Source organism: Herpailurus yagouaroundi, unplaced genomic scaffold (genome assembly GCF_014898765.1).
Source record: "Herpailurus yagouaroundi ecotype Mexico unplaced genomic scaffold, PumYag 29, whole genome shotgun sequence".
NCBI classification, from domain to species: Eukaryota; Metazoa; Chordata; class Mammalia; order Carnivora; family Felidae; genus Herpailurus; species Herpailurus yagouaroundi.
In genome coordinates, this window is record NW_024412377.1 from 117,076,372 (window position 1) to 117,087,235 (window position 10,864).

The following is a 10,864-nucleotide window of genomic DNA, read 5'->3' on the forward strand; positions in this document are numbered from 1 at the left end:
CCTGCCACAGTTAAAGGGATTCTGGCAGAAAACACACTCCTGAGTCAGAGAGAAGGGACTTAATTATTCAGTAGCAATAGCTAGAGTGCCAGTGTCATCTGTTCTGATTTCTCACGCTTCTCCAGGGTGACAGAAAGAGGACCAAGTGGTACCTACAGAGAAAGTGCATTGTGCTCCAGAGAAGGAAGCCATGTTTTCAAAAATCTCTAATTTTCTTAATGCTCATTTTATTTTTTTATTTTTTAGTAATCTCTATACCCAATGGGTGGCTCAAACTCATGACCCCAAGGTCAAGAGTTGCATGTTCTACTGACTGAGCCAGTCAGGTACCCCCAAAATCCCTAATCTTTTCCACTTTTGAATTTTTTAAAATCGTTTTGAAGTTTATTTATTTACTTATTTTGAGAGAGACAGAGAGAGAGACAGAGAGAGCACAGTGGGGTAGGGACAGACAGAGAGGGAGAGAAAATTCCAAGCAGGCTTCATGCTGTCAACACAGAGCCCCATGCGGGGCTTGAACTCACGAACTGTAAGATCATGACCTGAGTAAGCCAAGATCAAGAGTCAGACGCTTAACCAACTGAGCCACCCAGGCGCCTCTCCCTAATCTTTTTTAAAGGGCACTATGCCCACCTAATCTTTGCAATGGAGAGGGATATCATCTTTATTATAATGAATGGTGAACAAACCTCCCCTTTGTTCCAGACAGAGACACTATTCCACCCTCTAAGTCCATTAGTTGTACAAACTTTTGAAAAGATTGTCTGAAGCACAGGCAGTGCATGCCTCTCCTTATAAGAAAGGCAGAAACACAAGAGACATGAAGAACTATCTCCTAATAACACATGGTAGACACAGCACACATACATTTGAATGAAAGATAAACACTTTGAGTTAAGTGCTATTATTATTTCAGGTCTCAGGTGAATAAATTGAGGCCCAGCAAAAGTGAACTATCTGTCCAAGAACACAGAGCTATTAAGTATCCGGAGAGCACAATCTAGCCCCAACGCACACACACACGCCTTAGGGAAGTGAGCCCTCTTTATTTCTAACCTGTGTCTCTGCCAGCTACCTTGGGCTTTGTGAATGAGTGCAACAAAAGAAAAGAGAAAAAATGAAAAAGGGAAAAGCTGAAGGAAAGGAAGAAAGAATGGAGACCCATTTTTGGATATCCACACCTGCTCACATACCCAGAGCTACAGAGTACATACAGATGAGAACACTAGGGCTGCCCAGAGTCACAGAGGAAGTTGGGGGAGAACCAACTAATCACCAGAACTTCTCTGACGGTGTCTTGGCCAAGCACATTCCGGCCCCTGCTACTTCTTTCACCTTTCTTATGCAGGTGACATTCCTGAGACTTGGGGTCAGGTTATCCTACCGAGTCAATCAACACGAGTCAATCAATAACTTAAGAGATCTGGTGACAGGACAGGAGGTGGAGCCTGGGTGGCCACTCTGTCTATATGACCCTTCCAGTCCCAGGGCTCTGAAAAGAAGTGGTGAGTTCAAAGCCATCTTCTACTGACTGGATACAGAACTTTCAGCCATGAAGGTAACAAGCATCCTCCTCCTCTGTGCCTTGGCCCTGTTGGGGCTATCTGGTAGGTGCCTGCATATTTTTCTGATTTGAGTAAAACCTGTTTGACTTGTTGCATTACTAAACCCATTACCTTATAGATTTACAGTCTAGTCTTAGATCTTTTGGTCCTAGCGAAATAAGGTCAGGGGCCTATTCCAGGGGGCTTCTTCAAGCCCATAAGTGCCTTGCTGCTTCTTATGACATTTAGCTAGGGAGAGCTACCTCCTTACCTAGATCACTTCAGAAACTGTCAATATCAAAATCAAATCTCACCAACATTTCTTTCTTTGGATACTATCAGGTTAGCTCCTTTTCCCTTCATTGACCTCAACCAAAATGACCATCCTCTATATGATGTCAGCAAGACCTGTTATTTTCCGGGGAATGCAGCATGGCAATTTTAAGCATCTATCTGTGAATTGGATAAATGTGAATTGGATTAATAGGCAGTGTAATGTAACAGAGGGAATGAGTTCCTAAGGGTCCGATGCTGAGTTGTCAAAAGAGCTCCATGTTTAACATTACTTACAAAAAGACTTACATGTCATTCCAAGTTAGTTTTGTTATCACAAGACCTGGTTACTGCTAGTGGTAACTGCTTTACAATTAGTCGTATAAACTCTTCACATATTCATCTATAAACTGAATTAAAGATACTTAATTTGATCACTAATTGTAAGATCAAAGGTCTAGTAGCCAGTTGTGACAATGTCAGTGAGCATTCAGAAGATATTTGCTCCGTACCTGATACATTTCAAGCAGTAAGTAAAATCACTTCTATTTTCAAAGAAATGGGTCAACTTTTGTGAAATGCTGAACTAAGATACTTTGATCATAATCAAACTTTTGCTTCATTTCCTTGACGCTCCAACAGGCAGGGAGTGATTGGACACCAGTGAGATATCCTTGAGAGAAGACAGAAATAAGAAAAGGTTGAGGGGGTGGGGGGGGGGGGCAGAAGAGGCCAGCAGAGAAGTCACCAGTCTTGAATGGAAGCTGAGAATTCTGAATAAGAGCAGAGCTGGCTTCTCCCATTTAGGATCCAACCTCACAATGTCTGATTTATGTTTTATAGGCAACACTAGAGCTGACTTGCTGGAAAGACAGGTAAAGACAATTTTGTACTTTCTTATCTCTAGGGCTAGAACTGTTTGCCCCAATCAATGCACATTCAAGCGTTTCAATTTCAATTTCACCTGAAATCAGGACAGGTGTGTGGTGCTAGCAAGGCTGAACAAGTATGGAGAGTAACAACAGTTTCCCCACAGGGGCTTATGCTGAAGAACAAATGCACTGACACACAGGCAGTTTCCATGTAGTCATACAGCTGTCGCTGTGAGGGGGTTTTATATATTTTGAGGCTAGCTGGTAGGACAAGGATGTTGGATGGCATTCTTTTTAACTTCACCCCAAATAGCCCTTCCTCCTTAGGGCCAGCTTGACCATGCTGGCACAAACTTTTCCCAGTCCCCTAGGTGGAGCCCTAATTTATAACTAACAAAAGAAAAATAATAAACTTGGTTCTTCCTCTAGAAAAATATTCTATATCTAACTTTCCTATTTTTTCCATGTGTTTATAAGGTAAATTGCAATAAATCTGAAGCCCAGAGGGGGAAGTGTCCCTCTTTTCATTACATTTATATCTAGTGAGGGGATAGATGACAAACTTAAAGGGCATGAGTGAATAAATTACACTAATGATAAGGGTTGTGAAGAAATTCTGGTACCATGTGGAACCTAGACTGGTTAGATCAGAGAACGTGCCCCTGAGTGAAATTTATTTTGAGTCATAAAGGATAAGTGAGTGTTAGCAAAATACTACTGGTGGGTAGAAGTAGTAGAATGAAGGGGTTAAGAGCCAAAGCTCAGGACCTAGACCAACTAGGTTTGAATCCTGGATCCAGGAATTACCAGCTATGTGGCTTGGGTGATTTAATCTCTATGTGCTTCACTGTCTCCCCTGGAAGATGAGTATAATAAAAAGTTCAAAGGATAGTTTTGAGGTTGAAAGAGAATAGTACATGAAAGCAAGTATGGCCTAAGACAGCCATTTCATAATTCTGAGTTCTTGCTGATGTCGACGAAATAGGCTATGCCAGGACTCCAAGGGGACAAAGCACTTGGTGTTGTCTGTCACATGACTGAAAGAAGGGCAGTGTGACTGGGCCAGAGTGGGCAAGCAAGACATGCCCATGGTGTGGCTGACCTGAGAGGAACCAGTGCCCGCAGTCAATACAAACCTGAACATTATCACACTCACCTCATTTAAACCTCACATGACCGTCATGAGCTAGTTGGCAAAGTGAAAATACCCTTCTCACTGCACAGATAAGGTGACTGAGGTTCAGAGGAACCAAGAGATCTGCCAATATCTCACAACTTGTAAATAGCAGAGGCAGTCCATACAGTCAGGCTTTCTGATTCCAAACCCTGAACTCTTTCTTTCGGACACTCATTATCACTACCCCCACCGGAGTCAGGCTTCTGTCTTTAAGCTGATCAACTCCAGGGAAGTGAAAGCTGTTTTAGAGATTTTGTTATAAACTCGAAGACTACAAAATGACGGAAAACAATTCTGTTTAATTCCATTTTCAGGCTAAATGTGACAGTGAAATACCTGGATGTACCAAGATCTATGCTCCTGTCTGTGGGACTGATGGAAAAACTTATTCTAATGAATGCTTGTTATGTGTTGAAAATAAGTGAGTACGAACTTGAGTGTCTTTTAAAACGTATTTTTAACCTAGTTGTCTTCACATTTTCATATATTTTATCCCCCTAAGTTCCAACCAATATATCAATAACATTAATCTTACCACAAGAGAAATAAAACAAGTAGTTTTCCAAAAATAATTCTCAATCTCTTCTTCTCCTTATTCTATATCTGGTATGATTCTATCCAGAGACATGCATACATTTATGTGTGTATTACAATAAAAGACAATATTTATTGTGTCAAGCATTGTGCAAGGCACTTAATATTCATGAGTCTATGAGGTACATAATACTAAGCCCATTATACACATGAAGAGATTGAGACTGAGCTTAAATTACCTGCTCAAAATCAACCAGCAGGAAGTGACAGATCTGGTTCCAAATCCTTGCTTTTTCAACTACATGTTTTTTTGAGAGAGAGAGAAAAAGAGAGGGAGGGCACACGCACACATGGGCACACAAGTTGGGGAGGGGCATACAGAGAATCTTCAGCAGGCTCCACACCCAACATGGAGCCGGACACAGGGCTTGATCCCATGACCCTGGGATCATGACCTGAGCCAAAATCAAGACTCAAATGCTTAACCGACTGAGCCGCCCAGGTACCTCTCAACTATGCTTTAAAGTCAGGCACGAGCCTAAGTAAATTTGTGAGATACAGAAGAAAAGCCAACATGTTTAAACATGATTAAAAACAACTAATTATGCCTGCTAGGATTTGGAAAAATTTGGACACTTTCTCTAGACCCCAAAGAAGGAGAGTGAGGCATTCCAATAAGGAGAAAAGCTGAACAAAAGGGAGAAAGGAATTAATCACATAAGATAAACGTGTTAAGGAAAGGACAGTGGAATGGAGGAGGAAAGTATCTGAATGGTTCTCTCAACCAGTTTTTAAAAAATCATGTATATGACAAAAAAACATGCTTTTCCAGCAAGACAGTGGATGGTCTAGATTTTCAAAAAGCTAATACACCCAAAATACCTTTAAATTAAAAAAAAAATCAGGGGCACCTGGCTAGCTCAGTTGATAGCACATGTGACTCTTGATCTTGGGGTTGTGAGTTTGAGCCCCTTATTGGGTATAGAGATTACTTAAAATTAAAATCTTTAAAAAAATCATTCTTGCTGATAGTAATGACTGTGTTAACTAAAGCCCTCAAAAATGCATATATGAATCACATACATTAGGTGGCCAAAAATATATTTTCATAGCACTTTTATTTATGGAGATGAGAGCCGGCCTCAATGAAGCTCATTTTCTGAAGTGATCACAGGTCGGGAATCAAACTCAGGCACTCAGAGAAGCAGATCTGCCACAAACTTTCTATTTCACATAGCTACTGAACACCTAACATGTGTCCAGCAATGTGCTAGTTTCCTCTGCTTTCCTTGTGCTTTTGAGTAAGAGAAATTAACTCATCAGGGCAAACAAGGTAGCTTCTTGTAACCTGTGAAAAGCGGCATCAAATGAGGTGTGAGGAAAGTGCTACAGGTGTGAAGGAGAGAATCAGATGTCTTCTCATTGAAAGGGTCAAGAAAGGATTCATGAAAAGGATGTCATTTAAATAGGGCTCTGAATTTTGGTAGCAGTGCAAAAGCATTCCAGGTTAAATAATGGCGTAGAACAATCAAAACAAATAAAAGAGATTGTGCAAGTAGTCCAGAAAACTCTAAGTTATTCTTAGAACTGATTTAGTACTAAAGGGTTTGATGTAAGCTCAAACGACTGCATATTATTTCCATTATTCCACAGTCTAAGTTCCCAATAACATGATCTCTCTTCTTGGTCTGCTTTAAATCACTTCAGAAAATTCTCAGTGTTAGCAAGCATTGTGGAAATAGGGCCCCAGGGAGAGAGATCTATCATTCTGAAGTTTTAGAACCAAAATATTAGGTGTTCTGCTTTGTGGTGAATTTATTTCCACACTAAAGATTTGTAAAAGGAACTCAAAAACACTTGTTAATTTTCTCATGATCTAGGCTGTTGACATAAAGGTCAAACATCCTATTTCCACCCAAGGGGAGGAGAAAGCAATATAACAGCCTTGAGATTTAGAAACTTTCCAAGTGCCAAGACCAAAAGGCCCAATATTTATAGTGAAATATTGGGAAAATATGAGTTTAGAGCTGAGACACATCATTCGTTCAGCTTTTAAAACCTACCCATCCTGCTTACTTGCTCTATTTTTTCAAAAATATTCATATATGGGAAGAATATTTAAATGCCAGAAAAATGTAACTTCTCTTCCTGTATCTCTCAGATAAGTAAACAGGTCTAGAGAGAAAATGTGGTTTCTTCTAAAGTAAAATATTTTCAAATGTACCATGTTGTGTTTCTCTCTACTGCCCATTGAAAGCCCCAAATGAATATGGTGTAGAGTTAACTAGAGCCAAGCTCTAACCCATGTTGGTGGGTTGTGCTTGCATCTCCTAGCTCATTAATGTGCTTGTCAGATATAGTCAGTCAGGACTTTTTTCTGTCTCTTCTATGTCTCCTTAGGGAGCCTGTACTGTCAAATTCTGTTCCATAGATCAGCGTTCTCTGGTAGAACTTTCTTCAAGATGGAACTGTTCTATATCTGTGTTGTCTAGTTATGGAAGCCACTAGCCACCAGGGCTTAAAATGTGGTTAGTACATCTAAGAAACTGTATTTTTAATATTACATCATTTTTTAACTGATTTGAATTTAAACAGCTGAATAGGGATGGTGTCTTCTCTACTGGACAGCACAGGTAGAGAAATAAGTCAATGTGTTTAAAAGTTTGTGCTGTGTATGTTAAAACAACTCAGACATAAGTGTTATGCATGTATAATAATTATGGAACAAAAGACATTAAAAGCTCTTAAAAAGGTGGCACCTGAGTGACTCAGTCAGTTTAGCATCTGACTCTTGGTTTTGGCTCAGGTCATGAATTTGCAGTTCATGGGTTTGGGGCCCCTGTTGGGCTCTGTGCTGGCAGTGTGGGGCCTGCTTGAGATTCTCCCTTTCTCTCTGTCCCTTCCCTGCTCATGCTCTCTCTCACAAAATAAATAAATAAACTTAAAAAAAAAAGGTCTTAAAAGGAAGAATCATCAAGGTCCAGATAAATACATGCAAAAAGATATATGGAAGTCAGATGTCCCCAAGTAACGGAGAAATAGAAGAATTTTTATAAACCAGTATATTCAAAGAAAGGATGGCTAAGGAGAGAGAGAGAGAGAGAGAGAGAGAGAGAGAGAGAGAGCGCGAGCTCTGCAAACAATCTCATGAAGAACAATTACAGGATTTAAGAACATTTAGCTGACAGAAGAGAAAATTGGTTTGGGAAAGGTAGTGAGTTGGGAGTGAGTTGGTAGTTGAGTGAGGTTTTTATCTGGAGGGGGGGATGCTTAGAGCTGGCAGTTATCAGGATACAGATATGATTTCCTTTTGTGAGATCCCACAGATATTAATCCCCAGAGTTCTAAGACAAAAGATCAGCCAACTAGAGCATCCCGGAGTAGGCCAGGCAGCAGCTAAGATGGAAATCTTGTGGCTAGGACAATGATATTAGGAGTAAAAGAACCAATGATGACTTAGAGGTTGATTTCACTGGTTTCCTGTAATGCCACAGTAGATCTGCACACTCTGTGAGGACAGATATTTTTCCTTTCTGTTATATCCTTAGTGTATGTAAGCAACAGCGTTGACCGATATTTGATGAATTTATGAATAAGTAAATGAATAAATGATTGAAAGACAAAGAAATGGGAATAAATCTGAAACCTTTCTATTTTAAATAAAGCTGATCTTTTTTCATTGTTTTTCTCCCATTGTCAGTTTTTTTGTCAGCAAAGTTTGATTTTTTTTTTCCCAATCTCTTCTATAGGAAGCGCCAGAACCCTGTCCTCATTAAAAAATCTGGGCCTTGCTGAGAACCAAGGTTCTAAAATCCCATGTGGTCACCACAACGCCTAGCTGGCCTTACTGTTAAATAAAATGCATCTAAATACTTCCTGCTGTTCCCGAATGCTTTTTCCTCAAAGGCACATTTGATTACACTGGGGTCAGGGGGCTGAAACAAACTCAGAATGGAACACATTTCACAAAACACAGCAATCCTGAAATTTTGGACAAAGTCTCCCTCATGATGCTTTTTCCTTTCCCATTTCCTACCTCACATTCTGAAAACTGGCTCAGGAAATATGACTGCAGGCAGGACACAAATGATCATGTAATCCCAGAGAGAATTAACTGGCATAAGAAGAAAGTTGGTAAACTCTCAGTCCAGAAACATGTTATCCACTACCTTTTGCCAACTGAAATAATTCCCTTAGGTTACCTTGGGATTTAATAGAGCATCTATGATTGTACCAGGACTCTGTGTAGTTGACTCAGATTTACATGTGAGCCACAATAACCCTGTAAGGTTATCCTTATCCTGTGGGTCAACTTAGAAAAGTTAAGTAACCTGACTAATAGGCAAATAAGCAAATAAGGTGGCAGAGTTAGGCTTTTAAGCCAGGGCGGATTCCAAATGTAACACTTCGTGTTATCCACCTCAGGTGGATTATTCTTTGCCTATTTCTTCCATATGAATTTTGGGTAACATCCTCATATTAAAAGACCTATATGCTTAGGGACAGCAAATAAGGTAGAGATAGGGAAGTACCTCAAAAGAAAAAAGTATCTATAATCAATGAAAAAGACACAGAAAAGCAGCTTGAAATCCTGAGCTCTCATGAAGAACCAGCAGAGAGTGGAGAAGTGGACAGAGGTCTAAAAAAAGCCTGAGATGCACCAGGTACATCAAAATCTGTCCCAACACAAAATCTGTCCCTAAACTCAAGGTTTAGGTTAATTTGTTGTGCTATTCAGAATATGCGTGTCTTGAAGTTTAAATCTCACCACTAGAGGATGCTGTGGTCTGCTGAGTGACTCAGCCAGCTGAGCCTAACAGCTCACCAAATACCGTGCTAACAGAGGTTATGGATATAAGATGGCTTCCTGCATCTTGTCTATGATGCTAGAGGACACTTGAAGGGCACCCTTAATATGAAAGAACTTTGCCACAGTAAACGGAATTTAAATCATTGAATGGTAGAAATCGTCATGTCTAATTGGACCATTTTACAGGTTTGGAGAGAAGAGGTTTGGAGGTTACACTAAGAAGGAGTAGTACATAAACTCAGATTGTTCGCCTTTAATGGTTCTGTTCTGCTCTCTCACTCTCTCACACCCGTTAAAAGGTAAACAGCAACAACCTACATTTCTGCCCAGCCATATTTTGGAGGACCCCAATCTGACGATTGTCAACCTAAGTTGGTAGGACACAAAATGAGACAAACAAGAAGGGAGTAGCTGTCCCTGGGAAAGGACCAACAACTAATGGTACCCGAGAGCAAATTCACGAGTCACAATTCAAAGACCTAATTGTTACAAATGTTTTTGTTTCTGTTGTGTTTGTTTTTTTCTTGCCAATCTGAATTTGGAAAGGAAGAGGCAAGGACATTTTACCTTCCTCTATCGACCAGGCACCACAGATAGAGATAGGAGCGCCCACTTTGGTACAAACGCTTACCCTTTAGGTGGCCTCGGCCAGTTTTCCCACAATGCCCCTGCCGGCCGCCGAGAGAGCACGATGCCCCAGCGTTCTCATCCGGGTCACCAGACACGTCAGAGGAGGACCAATATCCCCTTTCCCTCACGGCGAGGGCTCGGCTGGGACGCCTTTGTCTGGAGGGCACCGCGCAGGTGCACGAGCCGCTCCCGGACAGAAGAGCTCCCGCGAGGCCACGGTAACGCGAGAGGGTCTTTGCGGAGCTTCAGCTGCTCGTGCAGCCTTCCAGCGGAAGGGTTCGCCGCCCGCCGCCCGCCCCGGCCCCGCAACCGGGCGGTTTTTACAGCGGACGCAGAACAACCCGAACTCAGTCCCTCTTCACAGTCGGACCCGGTCCGGTTTCTAAGCCGGAACCAGTCCGTTCCCGAACTTCTTCCGGTTTTGAAGTCGGACTAAGTCTGCCGTAGGACCCGGCCTGGTTTCGAAGTCAGACCCAGTCCGACTCCAGCCGGCTTGTGAGTCCAGTCAGGAAGAAGAAATGTTCCAGAAACACTTGAGAGCTTCTCACGTAAAAGCTGCTGGGATCTCACAGGGGCGTCCCGACCACCTCCTGAGGCAGCGAGAAGCAGCGAGCTCAAGGATCCTGTTGCTGGAGCTCAGGGGGCTCAGCAGGTACCTGGGTCTGGTTGCAGGAGCTCAAGGGGCTCAGCAGGTACCCTGGTCTGATTGCTTGAGCTCAAGGGCCTAGCAAGTTCCTACCTGGGTCTGGTTGCTGAAGCTAGGGGCTCAGCAGTTACCTACCTGGGTCTGGTTGCTTGAGCTCAGGGGGCTCAGCAGGTACCTGGGTCTGGTTGCTCGAGCTCAAGGGGCTCAGCAGGTACCTACCTGGGTCTGGTTGCTCGAGCTCAGGGGGCTCAGCAGGTACCTACCTGGGTCTGGTTGCTCGAGCTCAGGGGGCTCAGCAGGTACTTACCATGGTCTGTTTGCTTGAGCTCAGGGGGCTCAGCAGGTACCTACCTGGGTCTGGTTGCTCGAGCTCAGGGG

General features: G+C 42.2%; 1 protein-coding gene across 1 annotated transcript; it reads left to right on the plus strand.

Moving 5' to 3' along the window:
- The first annotated feature begins 1,477 nt into the window (after positions 1-1,477).
- On the plus strand, positions 1,478-8,276 carry SPINK1 (serine peptidase inhibitor Kazal type 1). The gene is made up of 4 exons (XM_040453426.1): positions 1,478-1,607; positions 2,661-2,692; positions 4,181-4,287; positions 8,150-8,276. The coding sequence occupies exons 1-4, from the start codon at positions 1,553-1,555 to the stop codon at positions 8,193-8,195; spliced, it is 240 nt and encodes a 79-aa protein (XP_040309360.1). The 5' UTR covers positions 1,478-1,552; the 3' UTR covers positions 8,196-8,276.
- The last annotated feature ends 2,588 nt before the right edge of the window (positions 8,277-10,864 follow it).

Coding starts and splice junctions, on each gene's coding strand:
- SPINK1 (XM_040453426.1), top strand. CDS start 1,553: ATGAAGGTAACAAGCATCCTCCTCCTCTGTGCCTTGGCCCTGTTGGGG. Junction 1,608..2,660: donor GGCCCTGTTGGGGCTATCTG/GTAGGTGCCTGC, acceptor TATGTTTTATAG/GCAACACTAGAGCTGACTTG. Junction 2,693..4,180: donor CTGACTTGCTGGAAAGACAG/GTAAAGACAATT, acceptor TTCCATTTTCAG/GCTAAATGTGACAGTGAAAT.